Source organism: Amblyomma maculatum, chromosome 3 (assembly GCF_055883805.1).
Source record: "Amblyomma maculatum isolate TAMU_Amacu chromosome 3, ASM5588380v1, whole genome shotgun sequence".
Classification (NCBI taxonomy): Eukaryota; Metazoa; Arthropoda; class Arachnida; order Ixodida; family Ixodidae; genus Amblyomma; species Amblyomma maculatum.
This window is the reverse complement of record NC_139346.1, coordinates 124,936,404-124,958,039: the sequence shown is the minus strand read 5'-3', so window position 1 is coordinate 124,958,039 and position 21,636 is coordinate 124,936,404. Positions and strand designations below refer to the sequence as shown.

Here is a 21,636-nt window from a genome sequence, read left to right as displayed (position 1 = left end):
CTTTACTTTAAATAGCAGCAAGTGCTTCCTATCTGTTAAAACTACATGACAAATATCTGACCTAACCGGTTTTCCTGTCTGAAGACGATAATTTACTAGCAGACGATATCCCGTCGCAAAACGAACGAAGCCAGAGCCATCCAAAGCTTTAGGCATTCCTGTAGCCAAGAGAGTCTGGGAGGCTGCGTTAATGGCGGTGTTTGTGCGCGGTCATGGTGTGCGATGCTCTTGTACGCAAGTATTCATTGTTTCATATCTGCCAGTCACTGCCTGCAGGCAGTTTGTCGCGTGGCATGGAAGCTCCACAATAGCCTATGCGGTATGCGACGACAGGGGAAAGTTTTCGTGAACGTATCGCTTGTGAAAGCATACAAGCCACAAACTACAAAGAATGCTGCGAAAGGCAGGCTTACTGGTGCTGGCATGCCAGGAGATGACCGCAAGAGAAGAAATTTTATCATGGAAATGGTGAAGAATTGGCAGGTAAGTGCTGTAACTATGTTTGCATGGGCGTACCTTTTCCTATTCCTGTTTCTTATTGCAATGGCAGTAGGGCTAGCAGTAGCAGTATCAGCAGTTGCGCGTCACTAGAGAGAGAAACAAAACTTTATTGTCGGAAGCTGAGTTACTGGGTTCCCTAGTGGAAGAGCCAAGTAGCCGTCAGCTGGTGGCTCGCTGTTTACGGCGCCTAGTTGTATGTATCGGGACGCACGTTACGTAGCACTGGGGGCCAAGTGGCCGTCAGCTGGTGGCTTGCGGCGACTTTTTCAGAGCGGTGCGCACGGCTCCCAGTTGTATGTATGTATACCTATTGGGGTTTGTGCTAAGGCAGCAGTAGGGGGGGGGGGGGGGAAGGAGGGAGGTTGGAATCTCCAACAATTTACAGCCCACAGCATCATCAGATGTGCCACCAACTTTGCATTTGATGCGGCCATCTTCAGTGAATAGAGGCTTTGTCTGTGTACATTCATATTTCATGGCCTTAATATTTAAATTGCCTGCACACCTCAAAGGGCAGTGAGACATTTCCAGTAATGCTGAGGATGACGCTTAAATCAGTTGCGCAAATTCAAGCAAGGTATCAAACTATTGCAAAGATGCATTCAAAAGACGTATTGCTTCATTGCTTCAAATAGAGTACAGCCTGGTTCACTCCTGTGAATGCGTTCCGAAGTTGCGTCCTGCGAGGGAAAATCAAGAGGTTCACATTCCAAAAAAAAAAAAAAGCACCTAGGACGCAGGTGATAAATTCCCATTTTAGTTTTTGATCAATTCCATTTGGCATGCATGGGTTCAAGTCATTGAAAAAAAAAAACAACAGCAGCAGGATTGGCTGAAAATACATTTTATCCGTGTTGCGTCAACAGACGCTTTGGCAAGAAAAAAGGAAATGCTTGTCCCATAGATGTAAATACCTCAGTATTTTTTCCTAGTGACAATGAAGCAGAAAAAAAAAAAGGAATGGTGCACTTGTAAATTTCGCTGACCTTCCTGTGCTCCACTGTAACCTGGCGCTGACAATCCATGCAGCCGATGGTAATGCAATATTATAAATAATTCAAAGGGATGTAAGCTCTCAATAAGTGTGCTCACGCGCGTTAATCTGACTGAAAACTAAGCCGACAGGCGAGAGCACAGTGAGCTGCTGCCAGGGACGTTACTCGTGATGGTCAGTTTTTGAGAAAAGAACAGCAGTGAAAACATTGCAAACTCTATTATGTATGAACATCGATAGGCTCCGATCGGAACGAGCTTTCACTGCTCAGCTAATGCGCACGATAGTTACTTTTTTCAATCGATGTTTTGTGTGAGTGCCTGCCACCGCCAGCACCGCGTCGCATCGTTGCCGCCGTTGCTTGTAGCCAGCGAATGTCAAATCTTTGGTGAACCTTCAAAGGAGTTTCGAGGGCGTGCTCGAGTGAAATGTGCCGAGCACACCCGCCGCGTCAGGCTCGTGAATGCCAAGAGCTTCCATCCATATTTTTTTCGCTCATTCTGAGAGGGAAATATATCAAAAAATATTTTTCCACTGACTTCGCTGCTCGAGTAGCATGGTGCTGCCTAGTTTTCGTTCTCATGGCAGCGCAGAATTCAACGAGATATCACCTACGAGAAACCAGCTGTTTAGGCAAGAGTTTGCATGTGCATAGAGGGTAGCTATACTTGCCAAAGCCATTTATGTAGAGAGACGCAAAGTTCCCCGAGGCAGAATAGCCAGAGCCTGTAGCAATGATTACTTTTTTGTAATACTTTGGAGTACTTTGACGAAAGCAAACATGCTGGTTTTGTAGATAGTATAGAAAATACAAAAATATGACAGAACATATATTTACTTATGAGCCCTTTTAGCTGTGAATTTATTGTTCGTCCAATCAAACCCCTACCCAGTGATAACACATCCGCTGCCAAAAACGGCCATTGTGTGCCAGCACCCTCAGTGGCCCGAACTCATTTTTCGGGAGCAACTTAAAGCATTAAACACTGGATAATACACAAAACAACCGCCAGTTATAGTGTCACTATCTACGTAACCAAGAGGCAGAACAATGCGCTTAACAAGCATTTTGAAGCTCTTTTTTAAGGCTTTCTCTTTGCTGTAAACAATGTTTTTCATTGTATCTTGCATGCAAGGAGTTGCCAAATGTGGGTCACTTGTAAAAAGTGTTTGGCATTGATGCAGTGCAGTGCATGAAGTAAGCTTGCAAACATCAGCTTCTTGTTAATTACCTATAACGAGGTTGCAAACTCTACTTGACTTGTTTCTGTTTGCATGTGTTCACAGAGAATATTGAATTGGAATTGGATACCCACCTTGCACATGGCGGAAGGGCAGGGAGAAGCAAGAGGTAAGTGCACTGAGGATTGAAACCCCTGTGTTTATCTCTGAATATTGCCTTCTGCTTTTGCTGTTATGTAAGAAGTGGTACCTGCAGCAGTCCCAAAGATGAGCTGCTTGGCAGCTGGCTTAGCCATGATGTTGTACAGCTGGAATACCTCTTTTGAAGGGCTTTTGGGGCCCCAGTGTTGAGTTTTACCTGTCTCTAAAGATTAGAAAAACATTGTTACAGGATGGGAAGGTAGTGAAGAAAGAGCATGACGGATGGTGATGGGATGGGATGGTTTTTAATAATGGGAGCAGGCCTGGAGCATGTGCTCATGCCTGTGCCACAGCTCGCTTCATCTTCATTGTTCTTAGCAATATTTAGTGTCGAAAAGAAATTGAAGATGTTGGTTACTTTCCTAAACTTTACTTGCTGCTCATTAATTAGATGTCTGCACATACTCTAACAGTGTGACGCCTTGTGACAAGGCCAATGTTGGGAGCATGCCCAATCCTTCCCTTAAAGCATACCAATTTTCATGCTTCGGGTTGCTTCCTATTGGTCGTCAAGAATGTGCTTCTAGGTTTTTGTTACACTACTGGCACCCCGCTGATAATTGGCATGGTCAGGTGCGTCTCATGCACTTACCCGGGAGCTTTTATGCAATTATGATTATGCTTGCCTTCAGTACTTTTAACCGCATCTTATTAAAAGGCCATATTAGGAAAATAAAACTACAAATGCAGTGCTGTAAACAGCACATTTCTGAAATGGTAATTTACTGTATCCTTACATTTTAAGGGCCAGGTGAGAACTGTGGTCTCAATTTAGTACTTGGCATCTATATACAAGCAGAAACCATAAGTTAGTGTAACGTTGAGAACAATAGGAAATTCTCTGAACATTGCACCCACATTCCTTTCCCCGCTCTCCCCTTCCGGTTGGTCTGTTTTTTCTGTTGTATTCTGTTGTATAACACCCCCGAAAAATATTTCTGGCTAGGCCACTGGTACCAAGAATACTGTCACCAACTTGCCCAAGCTTCCTTATCTACTAATTTGATTCAAATGTCGCAAAAAGCAGTTGTGCCTCTATGAGCCACCACACTCCATGCGTATCAATATGAATGGACACTGCCACAGTTCTCATGAATGTAGTTTTGTAATGGAGCTACATATTAAATGATCTACCAACAAGGAAAATGGTTGGTATTTTTATTGCATCAGTTAAGGGGTCGTCACCAAACATACAGCACCTTAGAGAATTCGGCACCAGGTGTTTGCATAAGTGATAACTCATGGACAGATGCAATTGATATCTTGAGCAAGTATGAGCAATACCCACACAGCTAGTTTTCTATATTTTGTTTTTATCTACAATATTACCCTGATTCATTGGTATTGTGTATAAGGTGCTCCCCAGTGCATGCTCAAGTTTGCAACATCTTGTCTGCCTGTGCAAATATAAAGAAGCAGCGACGTGCAGACTGGAACTTTTTGTAAGGAATGCGTTGCATGCAGCAGTGTATTTATGCTAATACACAGTATCGAAGATGTGCATTATCACAATGGTGTGCAAGTGGCCGAGCAAGGGAACAATAGGCACCTGCTCGCACTGGTGAGTCAGCAGAATGCCACTGCTACAACAGTGCCTTGCAGCATGCCCCTGGCGATCAATAAGCAGCTACTCAGTGACAGAAAAAAAGCATGCTTGTTGGTAACGAAGGACACGCATGGTCCTAGAGCCAGTCTCGTCACCTGGTGTGTTACCATGAGTGTGTGCATGATATGCTGCTGTGGAGTGGTCCAGTAAATTTTGTCCTCGATGGCAGACTTCTGTCCATAATACTTAAGAAGCCAGAAGGTAGACATGGACAGTATCTTTGTACATAGTGTAGGCACATGAAGTAAACATTCCACTGCATGATATTTTGTGCACAGTCTGCTACGCATAAGCATAGGGCTTTTCCTTCACTTCCATTTATTACCTGTATATATAGCTTGTGGTCATGGAAGTAAAAATATTGTCACGTAGTAGTGACGAGGTCGACGACACAAATGAAGGGGTCGATAATTGCACTAAAGAAACTCTTTATTTGGGCTGACTTGCGCCCGCAAATTACCAAGAGTATTTTCTTTTGCATTGCACGGCCAAATAAACCAACAGAAATAGGAAATGAGAGCTTCACTTCTTAATTCCAGTGTTGTAAATAGCGGCTAGTGACTCTATTTGCTAAAAATGCATTCTTAGTGTGTCATTTGAATGGCTGATTTTTGGGGTGCTCAGCTCTTGATCTGAAGTTTTTCTAACTGCATTCAACTTTCTGGTTGGCTGTTAACTATTTGTATAACAATGTTCAAGTAACTGTGTTCTATTTGCTTCTTCTTGCATCCCAGGTTTTTATGTAACCCCCCTCACCTAATACTCCAGTTGGAGCCTGTGAGGTATGTGAGTAAAAAAAATACAGTAAACTCTCGTTAACACGAACTCGCTTATCTCGAAAAATCGTTTAAGTTAAAATTTTCCACGTTGCGCTTTCACCTCCCATAGGTACTATGTATTAACTCCCGTTTATCTCGAAGCATTTTTCGGGCATAATGCGGATATGTCGAAATTTTGACCGCAAAGATCGAAGACAGAGGTCATTACTGAAAAGTGATAGGGGCTCCAAGTGAGCGCTTTGTTCTTATATTAAGAGCCGAACGCAGTCACGTTCAAAGAGCGAATACAAAACTCCCGCATACGCAGCCGTTTTTCGCCTTGGGAGCAGTCACGTAAGCACCGATCGCACGCGGGGGCTGATGGGTCTTATTGGGCGTGGTTCGGTCAGCTGCCCTCCGCACGTGCATACCGGCAAAAGCAATTTAGTGATTGTGTGGTTCTGTTTGGTCGAGCCATATTCACGAAGCGTTGACTGATTTTTGTTGTGTATGTGGTGTCCGCAACAAAGTTGAATGCAGCAGCGGCGACCAACGGCTTATGCGATGCGTTTAGCAGCTAGAGGACGCTTTTGTCGGGCAGAATGCCAACGTGAAGCGGGCAAGCATTACTCAGTTCTTCCTTCAAAAATCAAAGTTTAGTTTTTCCTGAGAGTTATTTTCCGTTTATTACAAAAGCTCCCTTAGTGCAGTGGAGCGCTAACGGGCGTGACGGGCCGAGGGCCGCCAAAGAATTCTGCTCGGCGCTGTCGCGCTCAGGTTCTGGGTTTGTAGAAAATTTTGCGTATCACCCAGAAGCAGCTCGCTAGGCAGCCAATCACAGAAGGCTTTGCGCTGCTCAATTTCCGTCCTAGTTTTTTTTTTTTTTTCGTGAGTGAAGTTGGTTTTCCTAGTCCGATTTGAGCGAAGAACCTGCAGACGCTCACTTCGTCTGATCCGTGCATATATGAGCGCATCGAGACAATTTAGTAAAAGCTTGGTAGGGTAGTAAAGGAAAATAAATACGCTAGTGTGGGTAGATATTAATTTTCTAGTCATTGCTTCCATTGCAGTGTAGTAGCCCACCGCTGAGCTGTGACCTTTTTTTTTTTTTTTACACGCGATGCGTTCCAAAAACATTCATCACCGTTTTACCATACGTCATGCTGTTTAGTGTTGAAAGCTGGATATAGCATAATTGTACTCCCCCTGACTGGGCCAATTGACCTTCATTTCCCCAGCTAGGGAACTGGAGATTGCGGACGCTTTATTAATGTTTGGAGCTATCCATGGTAGCTAAGGAGTTGAGCTCGGCTCTGCTCTCCTTGTCTGAGTTTGTCTTCCTGTTTTGACATGTAAACAGTGTATATAAAACTTCTTTGCCAGCTCTACCTGCTGCTCCTCGTCCGATGTCTTGTCCGCCTGATCACGCTACCCAGAAGCCTTGGCCCCGAACCTGATCGCATCAAGTGGATGGCTGCGGTGTAATGGTCTGCACCTCCAGTCCTGACTCTGGTACAGTAAGTGCACGGTCCTTCTCTTGGAACATTGCCAGGTTTTACAACTTGTAGATATTTGTAAGCTTCGGCAAATGAAGGGTGGTTTTAGAGGCAGATTGCTTTCCTTTAACCACATAGTGCAGGGACTTGCCATTGCTGCAGTAGTCATGGACTGAAAAAAGTTGCACAAACCGGAGCTGGTTTTAATCTTTGGGGAATGGGGCATTGACTTTGGGTCCATCCGCAGAAAACCAGAACTTATTAGGGCAATTGAAGGCATCGGTGCGGACGCGGAGCAGATAACAGAACGTTGGGAGCTTATTCAAGAAAAGTTAAAGAAGGCTGAGGAACAGGAGAAGCTCAAAAAGAATTTTAAAGACGAATAGAATGAAAGAGGGATCGAGAAAAAAACAGCTTGATCTGCAGTTAGCACAGGCAGAACACACTGGGAGACACACACCAAGCTCCGTTGTGAATCAGGAAGCATCAAGTGTTAAAATAAAAACCTCTTGCTACCGTACAAACTAGGAGAAGACATAGGGCTTTTTCTCGTAAAGTTTGAGTGGGCGTGTGAAAATGTTGAGTTATCATCCGAGTTTTGGCCCCATAAACTGCTGACCATCCTCCCATGTGAGGCAGCCCAAGTGCTTGCTCGGCTGACAAAAGAAGGAGCGGCCGACTAAGCTAAAGCAAAGGCAGCGCTTCTCAAAAAGTACCGCCTATCCCTCAGATGCGTTTTGCCGCCGGTTCAGGAAAACCAGGTAACAACGTAATCAGTCGTTTCCGCATTTCGCTTACAATCTGAAGGCAGACCTGACAGAATGGTAAAAGAGGAGAACAGGCTTTCGGAACTCATGACAAAGTATTAGAAGTGGTCTGCCTGGAACAATTCTATAGCTGTCTAGGAGCAGAAACGTGTGTGTGGGTGCAAGACAGGCCGGAAAATAAAAGCTTAGAACGTGCAGCAGAGCTGGCCGAAGAATGTCATGCTAGGTGGGAAACAGAGTGATCGCGTTCTCGAGGAAACCCTAAAGCAAACTAAACGTTTCTGCGAACCCAGACAGGAAACCTAGCAAGCGGCACCTTGGAGCGAGATGAAAGCCACAGGTCAGAGTCGAGTAACTACCCTAAGTGACAGCCGACAAAGGGAAGGAAACCGAGAGAAAAATCAGTGTGTCCAATGCAACGAGCCCGTTCACTTTGCCAACACATGCAGGAAGTTGAAGGTTTTGTTCTCTTTGGCAGATATGAAAAAAACATGGGCCTGCTGGAGCCATGCCTAAAAGATGCAGGCTAATGGGAAGCATTGTTGGGTTCTGAGAAATTCCGCGGCCATCATGGACGTAATCCACCCCACATACTTGAAGGCAGCTGGCTTAACGGGGGATTGTGCATGTATTAAACAGGTTCCCGTAAAGAATAGCGCATGTGTGCCGGTCGCACATGTCAGAATAGGCCTATTTGGCATCCTGGAAATCGAGGCAGCGGTATCACGGAACCTGCGAGAGCAGTTTCCATACCTCTTTTCGAACAGGTCAGAGCAGATGCTGCAGGAGGAAGGTCGTAGCTTCGGTGACGGAGCCGTCCAAGCGCTCACTTGATTGAAAGCCCGCGAAATTGCAGCTGAACTAAGCCGAAAGAAGAATGAGCTTTCTCTCGCGATGGGCCAGGCAGTGGTGGCTCAGGTCAGTGACAGAGAGGACTTATAAGGCAGGGAATCGGGCACCGTGTCCCCGAATGAATCAAGGGAGATATCGTCTATTGTAGTGCAGCCATGTGTGGAACCTTTGTTAGCTCTGGCAAAAGTCGATAGACGATAGCAGCCGAGCCGTAAAAGACATGGTAAAAATGAAGATAGATACAAAAAACATTTGTGGCGAACATCCTTCCTCCCAAGTGTGGCACAGATTCACAAAGGCCAACCTAGAACGCCCCAAGCTAGGGTGGCTGCGGGAAAAAAAAGAATGCTGCGGGGGATTGAGCGGCCGAGAAGGATAGAATGAGTATGGGAGAATAGGAATTAACGAACATACTGTAGGCATGAAGTGCACGTCATAGCCATCGTAAAAAATTTGAAACGGAAGCAGCAATCTACGTATTCTAATTCTATAGGAAATCATTTGGGAGTAGAAAAGAGCAACTTAATAAGATGTGCATGGTTCTTAAATGAACAATATGTATACAAATGGACGGCTGAATAGTCACAGTAATGGAGTGTTGTGCTAGAATTCTTTACAGCCGTGACCGCAATAAATATTACTCATATTGCTCTTTGCTTTAAGCTCTGGCATTGACAACTCTATCCAAGGAACCGACTGGTAGTGACAGGTTGTTTACGGCTGTTGATGAAAACATAGGCCATCATGATATTATTGCAAGCATATTTGCTCCTTTTTGTACTTGTTTATTACAAGCAAAACTTAATTTTGGTCCCTATTACTAGGGACGCTGCACCTCTTACAACACCCACTGTTCAGTCGCTTTCATTTAAGGCACAAAAGCGCCACTGCTGCTCGGTACCTTGGATGAGGTTTTCAATGGGGTTACCTCTGATATGCACCTTTAAACGTGCCTTAATTTTATTTCCTATTCTTATAGACACATGACCTCTTGCTATTGCTTTGTTCAGTAAGCGATCATCTTTCATTGCTTCAATTTCTATTTCTCCAACACTTTCTTGTTGCTCCGGGTGTGATCATTTGATTTCATTCTTCAAATCATATTGCTTTATCACATGTGAAGGATTTAGCCTATACATGGATCCTTTTTTTTTTTTTAGATGCGCATCGGGAGTGTTTTCTACATAGAAATGAATCGATTGAGTTGTATGACTGGCGCGAAAACAGACAGTTTGGCACCCCCAAAAGATCTGTGTCCTGTGGTTGGAAGGGGGTTAAAGAGGAGGATAATCAGCGGAAAAGCCTGCCTAACAAAAGGTAGCACTGCATCACTGTAACTGCTGCATGCACCTTTAAATGTGCCTGATATTTGTTGCCTATTCTTACAGACGGTGGATCTCTTGCTATTGTTGCAGTAGGCAACCGCCTTTCATTGCTTTAATTCCTATATCTCCACTACTTTCTTGTTGTTTTGAGTGTGATCATTCGATTTCATTGTTCAAGTCATATTTTATCAGGGGTGAATGATTTCGCCTACACATACATGCTGTCATTTTTTTAGGCGCGCATCGAGAGTGTTGTCTACGTAGAAATGAATCGATTGAGTTGTATCACTGATGCGAAAACAAACAGTTCGCTACCCCCAGAAGATTTGTATCCTGTGGTTAGAAGGGGAATAAAGAAGAGGGTAATCAGTGGAAAAGCCTGCTTAAAAGCTTACAAAGATGGTGCAAAAGGGAAATGCTGATCAGGGTGAGTGTCTGATTACTTCTGTTATCCCACTACACTTGCTAGGAGATGTGACTGTATATGAAGTACCTTAGTGTATTTTGTGGTATACTCGCTGAAAATTGTGTAGACACTAAATTTTTCCTCGTTCGATTATTTTGAGTGATGCACGAATTGGAATAAAACGGAGTCATCCACACATCTAATGCCCACACATCTAATGCCCATAGACATTAGATGCGTAGATGAGCTCATTTATTGTGTTCCGATGTAAACATGCCATAGTTTGTCGAATATATTAATATGCTAAAGTCGACTTTTTTACTGTTAAATGGAGTAATACATATGCTCTATATCATAGCATTATTTGCCTATAGTTTGTAACTGCTCTTTCTTAAATTGTATTTTACAGAGTATGCATGTGTCATCTCGTACGACTATTTAACTAGCAAACAATTTGAAATCGAATCCCTTTTGTGATGTTGTTTCAGCTACAAATAACTAATAACAGTTGTGACAATATAGGTGGCTTTAGGTATAACGCGTAGAAAGTGTCGGCTGTCACTTTCTAATAATTTCTGTGATTATCTAAGTAAACATAAAAAAAAGACTTAAAAGTGCCATCCCCAACGCTTTCCTCGGCCTCGCCAACTGTTGGCTTCTTTCTTTTATATAATTTTGAAGGTCATTTTTCAATGTGTAATTTTTTTATAATTATAATCATAAGCAAATCGCTTTCCATCATAATAATTTTGGTGGCGTTGCAGAGAACACACATACCAGCATAGAGCTCCAGATTCTGCCCTAAATTAACAGTAAAACCTGCGTAATAAACACGGAATGTTTTAGTGCAAATAACATAACGCATTACGCCAGTATGTAAGGTTGAAAATAACATTTTTGTAGCGCGTTGCTCCTGAAGCAAAGTTTACGATTTTTTACTAAATCAACTGAATCAATGAAACAAGCTTTTAATACTTCTTATACAAATAAAAGTTACGTTGATTTGGTGAGTAAAAAACAATGGATGACAAAAATTAGTGCGTAAGCAGCAGGCCTCCAAACATGCAACTTTTTGAGATCACAAAAAACTGTGTTTTCTTAAGTGATAGGCGTGTTTTTTGTTTTTTTTTTCGGGAAAACTACGCCGCATCTTGCAAACCTAAGGGTCTTTCCTTTGTGTCGAGACATTAGCCCACGACATAGGAAAATTTAATTAAAATAAAATGGTGATGGCACCACAATTACTGTTCCTGTCCGAAGACATGCATATTTGTTTTCATTTCGTCTCTTTAAACAGGCTCGTTTAGGCAATGCGGTGAATAAAAATATCGCATATATTAAAGATTTCTGCGCTACGCGTTATACCTAAAGCCACCTATATTGTCACAACTGTTATTAGTTCTTTGTAGCTGAAACAACATCACAAAAGGGATTCGATTGCAAATTGTTTGCTAGTTAAATAGTCGTACGAGATGACACATGCATACTCTGTAAAATACAATTTAAGAAAGAGCAGTTACAAACTATAGGCAAATAATGCTATGATATAGAGCATATGTATTACTCCATTTAACAGTAAAAAAGTCGACTTTAGCATAATAATATATTCGACAAACTATGGCATGTTTACATCGGAACAGAATAAATGAGCTCATCTACGCATCTAATGTCTATGGGCATTAGATGTGTGGGCATTAGATGTGTGGATGACTCCGTTTTATTCCAATTCGTGCATCACTCAAAATAATCGAACGAGGAAAAATTTAGTGTCTACACAATTTTCAGCGAGTATACCACAAAATACACTAAGGTACTTCATATACAGTCACATCACCTAGCAAGTGTAGTGGGATAACAGAAGTAATCAGACACTCACCCTGATCAGCATTTCACTTTTGCACCATCTTTGTAAGTTTTCAAGCAGGCTTTTCCACTGATTATCCTCTTCTTTATTCCCCTTCTAACCACAGGATACAAATCTTCTGGGGGTAGCGAACTGTTTGTTTTCGCATCAGTGATACAACTCAATCGATCCATTTCTACGTAGACAACACTCTCGATGCGCACCTAAAAAAAATGACAGCATGTATGTGCAGGCGAAATCATTAACCCGTGATAAAATATGACTTGAACAATAAAATCGAATGATCACACTCAAAACAACTAGAAAGTAGTGGAGAGATAGGAATTAAAGCAATGAAAGGCGGTTGCCTACTGCAACAATAGCAAGAGGTCCATCGTCTGTAAGAATAGGCAATAAATATAAGGCACATTTGAAGGTGCATGCAGCAGTTACAGTGGTGCAGTGCTACCTTTTGTTGGGCAGGCTTTTCCGCTGATTATCCTCTTCTTTATTCCCCTTCCAACCACAGGACACAGATCTTTTGGGGGTGCCAAACTGTCTGTTTTCGCGCCAGTCATACAACTCAATCGATTCATTTCTATGTAGAAAACACTCCCGATGCGCATCTAAAAAAAAAAAAAGGATCCATGTATAGGCTAAATCCTTCACATGTGATAAACCAATATGATTTGAAGAATGAAATCAAATGATCACACCAGGAGCAACAAGAAAGTGGTAGAGAGATAGAAATTAAAGCAATGAAAGACGATTGCTTACTGAACAAAGCAATAGCAAGAGGTCATGTGTCTATAAGAATAGGAAATAAAATTAAGGCACGTTTAAAGGTGCATGCAACAGTTACAGTGATGCAGTGTTACCTTTTTTTTTTCACTGCAGTAGTTGGTATAAATATTACAGCAATTGCTAGGTATCAGAGGTAACCCCATTGAAAACCTCATCCAAGGTACCGAGCAGCAGTGGCGCGTTTGTGCCTTAAATGATAGCGACTGAACAGTGGGTGTTGTAAGAGGTGCAGCGTCCCTAGGAATAGGGACCAAATTTATGTTTTGCTTGTAATAAACAAGTACAAAATGGGGCAAATATGCTTGCATTAATATCATGATGGCCTATGTTTTCATCAACAGCCGTAAACAACCTGTCACTACCAGTCGGTTCTTTGGATAGAGTTGTTAATGCCAGAGCTTAAAGCAAAGAGCAATATGAGTAATATTTATTGCGGTCACGGCTGTAAAGAATTCTAGCACAACACTCCATTACTGTGACTATTCAACCGTCCATTTGTATACATATTGTTCATTTAAGAACCATGCACATCTTATTAAGTTGCTCTTTTCTACTCCCAAATGATTTCCTATAGAATTAGAATACGTAGATTGCTGCTTCGGTTTCAAAATTTTTGTACGATGGCTATGACGTGCACTTCATGCCTACAGTATGTTCAATAATTCCTAGTCTTCTCCTATACTCATTCTATCCTTCTCGGCCGCTCAATCCCCCGCAGCATTCTTTTTTTTCCCGCAGCCACCCTAGCTTGGGGCGTTCTAGGTTGGCCTTTGTGAATCTGTGCCACACTTGGGAGGAAGGATGTTCGCCACAAATGTTTTTTGTATTCATCTTCATTTTTACCATGTCTTTTACGGCTCGGCTGCTATCGTCTGTTGACTTTTGCCAGAGCTAACAAAGGTTCCACACGTGGCTGCACTACAATAGACGCTATCTCCCTTGATTCATTCGGGGACACGGTGCCCGATTCCCTGCCTTCTAAGTCCTCTCTGTCACTGACCTGAGCCACTTCGCCAGAACCTGACACTACCTTGGTTTGCTACTGCCTGGCCTACCGTGAGAGAAAGCTCACTCTTCTTTCGGCTTAGTTCAGCTGAAATTTCGCGGGCTTTCAATCAAGTGAGCGCTTGGACGGCTCGGTCACCAAAGCTACGACCTTCCTCCTGCAACATCTGTTCTGACCTGTTTGAAGAGGTACGGAAACTGCTCTCGCAGGTTCCGTGATACCACTGCCTCTATTTCGAGAATGCCAAATGGGCCTTATCTGACACGTGTGACCGGCACACATGTGCTATTCTTTACCGAAACCTGTAATACATGCACAATCCCCCGTTAAGTCAGCTGCCTTTACGTATCTGGGGTGGATTACGTCCATGACGGCCGCGGAATCTCTCAGAACCCGGCAATGCTTCCCATTAACCTGCATCTTTTAGGTATGGCTCTAGCAGGCGCATGTTTTTTTCATCTGCCAAAGAGAACAAAACCTTCAACTTCCTGCATGTGTTGGCAAAGTGAACGGGCTCGTTGCATCGGAAACAGACAGATTTTTCTCTCGGTTTCCTTCCCTTTGTCGGCTGACACTTTAGGGCAGTTACTCGACTCTGCCCTGTGGCTTTCGTCTCGCTCCAAGGTGCCGCTTGCTAGGTTTCCAGTCTGGGTTCGCAGAAACTTAGTTTGCTTTAGGGCTTCCCCGAGAATGCGATCACTCTGTTTCCCACCTAGCATGACATTCTTCGGCCAGCTCTGCTGCACATTCTAAGCTTTTATTTCCCGGCCTGTCTTGCACCCACACACACGTTTCTGCTCTTAGACAGCTATAGAATTGTTCCAGGAAGATCACTTCTAATACTTTGTCATGAGTTCCGAAAGCCTGTTCTCCTCTTTTACCATTCTGTCAGGTCTGCCTTCAGATTGTAAGCGAAATGTGGAAACGACTGATTACATTGTTACCTGGTTTCCCTGAACCGGCGGCAAAACGCATCTGAGGGATAGGCGGTACTTTTTGAGAAGCGCTGCCTTTGCTTTAGCTTAGTCGGCCGCTCCTTCTTTTGTCAGCCGAGCAAGCACTTGGACTGCCTCACATGGGAGGATGGTCAGCAGTTTCTGGGGCCTAAACTCGGATGATAACTCAACATTTTCATACGCCCACTCAAACTTTACGAGAAAAAGCCCATGTCTTCTCCTAGTTTGTATGGTAGCAAGAGGTTTTTATTTTAACACTTGATGCTTCCTGACTCACAACGGAGCTTGGTGTGTCTCCCAGTATGTTCTGCCTGTGCTAAAAGCAGATCAAGCTGTTTTTTTTTCTTTTTTTTTCGGCGTTCCTGTTGGTCTTTCTGATAATCTTTGTCACCTGTTTTTGTTATTGCGGTCGAAGGGAGGATTACAAACACGTGCCGTGTTTGTCTGGGGCACGAGCGTATTTGCATTGTGTGGTTGATTTTAATTTGTGGTTGATATGTTTATTTTGTGTGTTTGTGCACTCCGATAATCTTAGGACTCTTTCGAACAGGTTGCTTTTATATATTTTTGGATAGCCTGATGAATTGCTATTATTTGTTTACTGGCTGATTATACTGTGAGGTTTTCTTGTCTGTGACCAATACCGCTGGTGATCTGAGTGCTCCACGTGGATGACTTTGTGATAGGCCTTTGTGATACGGTTTGGGTGCTTCATAAATATGAAAGGGTTTGAGCGAATAAACATCAGTTGAAAGTTGGCGCCTGTCCTGTTATTTTGGTGTTCCTTCCTTGTCCTCGTCGCTTTCGCGCCGTCTTCATAATCCACTTCATCCCTCTGTCATTCTATTCGTCTTTAAAATTCTTTTTGAGCTTCTCCTGTTCCTCAGCCTTCTTTAACTCTTCTTGAATAAGCTCCCAACGTTCTGTTATCTCCTCCACGTCCGCACCGATGCCTTCAATTGCCCTAATCAGTTCTGGTTTTCTGCCGATGGACCCACAGTCAATGCCCAATCCCCCAAAGATTAAAACCAGCTCCGGTTTGTGCAACTTTTTTCATTCCATGACTACTGCAGCAATGGCAAGTCCCTGCACTATGTGGTTAAAGGAAACCAATCTGCCTCTAAAACCACCCTTCATTTGCCGAAGCTTACAAATGTCTACAAGTTGTAAAACCTGGCAATGTTCCAAAAGAAGGACCGTGCACTTACTGTACCAGAGTCAGGACTGGAGGTGCAGACCATTACACCGCAGCCATCCACTTGATGCGATGAGGTTCGGGGCCAAGGCTTCTGGGTAGCGTGATCAGGCGGACAAGACATCGGACGAGGAGCAGCAGGTAGAGCTGGCAAAGAAGTTATATACACTGTTTACATGTCAAAACAGGAAGAAAAACTCAGACAAGGAGAGCAGAGCCGAGCTGAACTCCTTAGCTACCGTGGATAGCTCCACACATTAATAAAGCGTCCGCAATCTCCAGTTCCCTAGCTGGGAAAATGAAGGTCAATTGGGCCAGTCAGGGGGAGTACAATTATGCTATATCCAGCTTTCAACACTAAACAGCATAACGTATGGTAAAACGGTGATGAATGTTTCTGTAACGCATCGCGTGTAAAAAAAAAAAAAGGGTCACAGCTCAGCGGTGCGCTACTACACTGCGATGGAAGCAACGACTTCCTCTTGCTCCTTTAGAAAATTAATATCTACCCACACTAGCATATTTATTTTTCTTTACCCTACCAAGCTTTTACTAAATTGTCTCGATGCGCTCATATATGCACGGATCAGACGAAGTGAGCGTCTGCAGGTTCTTCGCTCAAATCGGACTAGGAATACCAACTTCGCTCACGAAAAAAAAAAATAACTAGGACGGCGAGCTGCTTCTGGGTGATATGCAAAATTTTCTACAAACCCAGAACCTGAGCGCGACAGCGCCGAGCGGAATGCTTTGGCGGCCCTCGGCCCGTCACGCCCGTTAACGCTCCACTGCACTAAGGGAGCTTGTGTAATAAACGGAAAAGATCTCTCAGGAAACACTAAACTTTGATTTTTGAAGGAAGAACTGGGTAATGCTTGCCTGCTTAGCGTTGGTATTCTGCCCGACAAAAGCGTCCGCTAGCTTCTAAACGCATCGCATAAGCCGTTGGTCGCCGCTGCTGCATTCAACTTTGTTGCGGACACCACGTACACAACAAAAATCAGTCAACGCTTCGTGAATATGGTGAGACAAAACAGAACCACACAATCACTAAATTGCTCTTGCCCCGGTATGCACATGTGGAGGGCAGATGACCGAACCACGCCCAATAAGACCCATCAGCCCCCGCGTTCGATCGGTGCTTACGTGACTGCTCACAGAAATTATTAATGTAATCTGATTAGGGGAAAGATAATTAAACACAAAGTAGAAGAAAAAATGTGGCGATGGTGGGAACCGAACCCACGACCTCGGAATATCGTGATTATCCAAGTAAACATAAAAAAAAGATATAAAAGTGCCATCCCCAACGCTTTCCTCGGCCTCGCCGACTGTTGGCTTCTTTTCTTCATGTATTATAACGAGCACCCTCATTTCCCCTTAATGGATCTGCTTGTAGCGTACGGGGGTCTCGGTTCGGGCAGTCTTGAAGCCATAGGTAGCGTAAGAGGGTTCTAGCACAGCTTTCGCCCTCGCTCTTGATTGATCACGTTCTACGTGACGCTGGCGGTAACAAAGGACGTTCCACGTCCGCCGCTATGGTTGAGGGTGGCACTGGTGAACACTCTCAAGGTTCGTATACAGACAACATAAATACCCAAGAAAGTAGCAGGGGGGACAGCGGCTGATGTAGCTCAGTTGGAAGAGCACCGGACGCGATATTCGGAGGTCGTGGGTTCGGTTCCCACCATCAGCACGTTTTTGTGTTTAATTATCTTTCCCCTAATCAGATTACATTAATAATTTCTGTGATTATCCAAGTAAACGTTACAAAAAAAAAGAAAACTACCGTCTCCAACGCTTTCCTCGGCCTCGCCGACTGTTGGCTTCTTTCATGTATTATAACGAGCACCCTCATTTCCCCTTCAAATTTATAGTATTGTTAGTTATGGTCAAAGCTGAGGAATGGAATACAATATTAATAAACTTGATTGAATACTACTGCACCTAGCAATAAAAAAGTGCAGGACAGAGAAAAAGTTCAGTTCACTTGCGTTCTGTCATGAAATTGACAGAAATAGCGAATTAATGCCATTTTAAGCTAGATTATGTCCCTGCTGATAAGAAGAAAAAGGCTTTATTAGCGCTGACAAGGCTTTAAATTTTACTTACAGTAAAATGTAACTAAATTCAGCAAATACTAAATTGAAGATTTGATGCGTACTCCATAAGGTGGAGCCATATAACACATCTATAGAATAAAAACAGGCATTTTTAAGTTTCTAATATTACATTTTGCAGAATTGAATATATTTACTGACTCGTATTAACAAAGTACTTCGCATTGTTTCCAGAGATTTTGATACAAATCGATTTGCGACAGTTTCTTCAATTCTAATCAGTTTTCCTTATTTTAACATTTTTTAAAATTTTGCCCGATTTCAATATAATATGCAGAAGAAAAACATCTAGAGCTTGAAATTTTTTAGAAATAAAGAATGGAACCTAGATAATCTAGAGATAGTTTCAGTGCCACAATATTATTGGATCTTGCGAGAATGCAGGCTGAATTTGGCCTTTATCAGGACAAGCACTCGGTTTAATATTCAACGTTATATTTTTAAACAATATAACGCAGCACATTTTATTCTGATATTTTTGAGGCACTGAAGATTCTTGACCGGGATTTGAATGAAAATCGAAGATGATCCTTTTTTTATTTGCAGCAAATTTACCCTTTACTGCTGTTTTCGAATTTTGGCCAATTTTGATGAGTTGAGAACACACCTAGCGGTCTGGAGCTCCAAAAATTGCTTGGAATTAAGAACATGCGTTAGGAAGTGAAAACATATTTAGTGCAACCAACCTAAGCATCATATTCCAGCATATAAGATTAAAAATGTATATTTTTGCAGCCCATTGCTCTTGAAGCAAAGTTTGCGATTTTTTAATAACTCAACTGCAAAAACAAAATGATTTCTAATAGTGTTTGTAAATGTAAAACTTGCATATATTTAGTGAGTAAAACATAGTAGTTGACAAAATCGTGGTATCCAAACTTGCAACATTTTGAAATGGCAAAAACAGCGTTTAATTTCTACCTCTAAAGATATAGCGTACAATTTTTTTGTTTTCAAGGAAACTACGCTGTATCTTGCAAAGCTAAGGTTAATTCCTTTGTACAATAAAAAATTTAATTGGAAACTAAAGATGGTCATGGGACCTCTATTATAATTCTTATCTAAGGCACCCATATATACGCTGTGGGAAAGCAACTATCAAGGGCTTATTTTTAAAATTACATATTTCGAACGGTTGTGCCGTCTAAGAAAATTTGAAAGCTAGGCGCACCTTCAGTGTCTCCAGCCCTCACTTTCTGTTACAGCTGCACTTGCGAAGCTGAATTAATACGTTGAGTGCTTTATTTTAGCCACGTATATTGCGCTGTTACGTGTCAGTTTTAAAGAAAGGCCGCAGTAACGCGATTCTCGTAGTATTTGTAAGTGAAATCTGTAAAGCTTACAAATCTACCCATTAATATGCTCTCATGCAGGTTTTATGCAAGGTACATTACACCTGCTGTGCCCGATAGCTTGAGACAAGGGTTAGAAATAAACCATTGGAAACAGGTGATGGAAACCGGTGGCGCATTGCTGGCAGCCACTTCGCACAGTGCAGTAAATTTTTATTTTGTACATAGGAAAGTGAGGTTATTCGCTCCAAGTACTAAATATTCACTTTAGAAAATGAATAGGACTTACAGAGTCGGTGAGCACATTCGGAAACCCGTTTCAATATTTGCGGTTAGAAACCTCATGTGTACCTTTTTTTCCGTCTGCAGAAAAATTCCGGGTTATGTAGATACCGAAACCGTTACCAGCCCATTCGCACATTTCAATTGCGCTGCTCTCAACATGATTTTGAGTGGACGAAACAACCTGCCGCTATGATGGCTGGCCCCATGCATGAGTAAGGGTGACATGCGGGTAATGGTTGCTTCACGTCGGCCCTTCGGCGCACATGAAGGCGGGAGTTACAGTGAGCGTGTTGAACTTTGCAATGCGGATAATGACTACAAAGCGGTAAGGATATAAATGAGTGGAACATTATTTTTAAGCTGTAAAATACAAATACGGTCTTGTTGAATGGTTGTGCTGGCGTGCACAAAGAAACCATAGGCAACTTATAGGTCTAACGCTACACAGGGCTGTCGAGCCAAGCCAAGGCCGCAATTGTATTGTCCGGCAATCTGATTTTGTATTTTCGGGGTTTCCTATTGTACTGGGGAACAAAATGCAGACGTGAGGGTTCTTTATCGCAAATAATGAAACGTGGTTTGTGCTGGTACTCTTCAAAGTAGCAACACCATTTAATGTGTAAGTCATTAATCAGTAATTTAGGTAAATAATGTCAAGGATTCCAAACAAAACCTTTTCTGTGGCGCTCAAGGTAGCTTCCAGCGATATATATGTATCTGATTTCCTTCCCCTACCTCGGAAATGTCTTTTTTGCCCCTTGGATCAAATTTGCTTACACAAGCAGTATATGTGTAAAAATATATCCGATGACTACATCACCACTGATCCCACTGAAGGTCCTTATAATTGCTTGAGTGACTGCCTTTTATCACTTAAACAGGCTAGAAAATTCACATGAATACGGAATGAAGGCTGATATTTTCTTTCGTAATTTTCTAGGATGCCTGAGGAGAGGCAGCATGTACCTGAGTGACGTCCTCTCCAGGAAGACAGCGGCAGTAATCAAGCAATGGCTCGTAACAGTGAAGTAATGGGACGGCAGGCACAACGAGCAGGGAACCGTGACATCTTTAACTCAGCCTAGAAGCTGAATGCCAGAATAAATTGCTGTGAAGCCTCACAAACTTAGTAAGCTGTAAGTGCCATTTTTTATTAGGAGGGCTTTGACCCTTTCGAATATTTAAGAAAGACCAATAAAAAGTGCTGTTTACACCTACATTTGTCGATGTGCAGGCTTTTTTAAGCTACATATACGTATGGGTTGCTTTTCACCTGCCCGGAGAACCGCATTGCTGATGCCACAAAGAGCCTGCTTGGAGGAGAAGATTCGCATCTCAAAATGCTGCCGCAGCGCTAATTTTCAGCAACAATAGCACTGCAGACGTTTTAATGGGTAAACAATAGGCCATGGATTAGTAGATCACTAATTACACATGGATAGGCCACCGGGCAGCGTGTACTGCCGAAGTAGTTGGGCCATGTGTGGGTAAGCCATCGCCCATGCCTGATCCTAGTGCAGCAGTAGGCTGGCGAAGTCGGCAATACTCGTTGGCCCGAGGTCTACTGCCGATGGTAGATAAACCACCGGCCAGCGAGTACCACCGACGTGGTTGGGCCATGTGTGGGTAAGCCATGGCCCATGCATGACCCAAGCGCGGCAGTAGGCTGGCCAAGTCGGCAAGCCATGGCCCATGCAGGACCCTAGCGCGGCGGTAGGCTGGCCAAGTCGGCCATACTCGTCGGCCCGAGGTTGATTGCCGATGATCGGCCATTCTTAGGCCATTGTCAATCCCCGACCTCGGGCGGAGGTTGGTCGCCTAGGTTGGCCCGGTGAGTTTCAGTCGGCCATATTGGCAAGGGCCGAGAGCGGGCCGACCATAGGCTTGCCGCTTGGGATCCACGCTGTAGCAAGCCTACAAGGACAGGGACACTTACATCGTCCATTTGTTTTACATCCGTCTCAGGCCGGTCATTCAGCATAGCTGTCAGAGGTCGATCTGAAACAGCCCGATCGCCTGTCCGTAATCTATTAACTTCGTCTTCTGC

General features: G+C 43.2%; 1 protein-coding gene across 3 annotated transcripts; it reads left to right on the top strand.

Moving 5' to 3' along the window:
• The first annotated feature begins 166 nt into the window (after positions 1–166).
• LOC146195948 (uncharacterized) lies at positions 167–20,806 on the top strand. 3 transcript variants are annotated; one of them, XR_014706060.1, is made up of 4 exons: positions 167–483; positions 2,783–2,846; positions 6,626–6,759; positions 20,530–20,806. XR_014706060.1 is itself a non-coding variant. In XM_084597974.1 (3 exons), the coding sequence occupies exons 1-3, from the start codon at positions 223–225 to the stop codon at positions 20,619–20,621; spliced, it is 417 nt and encodes a 138-aa protein (XP_084454100.1). In that variant the 5' UTR covers positions 167–222; the 3' UTR covers positions 20,622–20,806. The 3 variants fall into 3 exon arrangements, 1 of the variants encoding a protein (XP_084454100.1); XR_014706061.1 differs by lacking the exon at positions 20,530–20,806 and adding an exon at positions 9,518–9,659; XM_084597974.1 differs by lacking the exon at positions 6,626–6,759.
• Positions 20,807–21,636: the final 830 nt, after the last annotated feature.

What these genes read in the sequence shown, in the direction of transcription:
- LOC146195948 (XM_084597974.1), top strand. Translation starts at nt 223, where the DNA reads ATGCTCTTGTACGCAAGTATTCATTGTTTCATATCTGCCAGTCACTGC. An exon ending in AAATGGTGAAGAATTGGCAG is followed by an intron (nt 484 to 2,782) that starts GTAAGTGCTGTA and finishes ATGTGTTCACAG; the next exon opens with AGAATATTGAATTGGAATTG. An exon ending in AGGGCAGGGAGAAGCAAGAG is followed by an intron (nt 2,847 to 20,529) that starts GTAAGTGCACTG and finishes GTAATTTTCTAG; the next exon opens with GATGCCTGAGGAGAGGCAGC.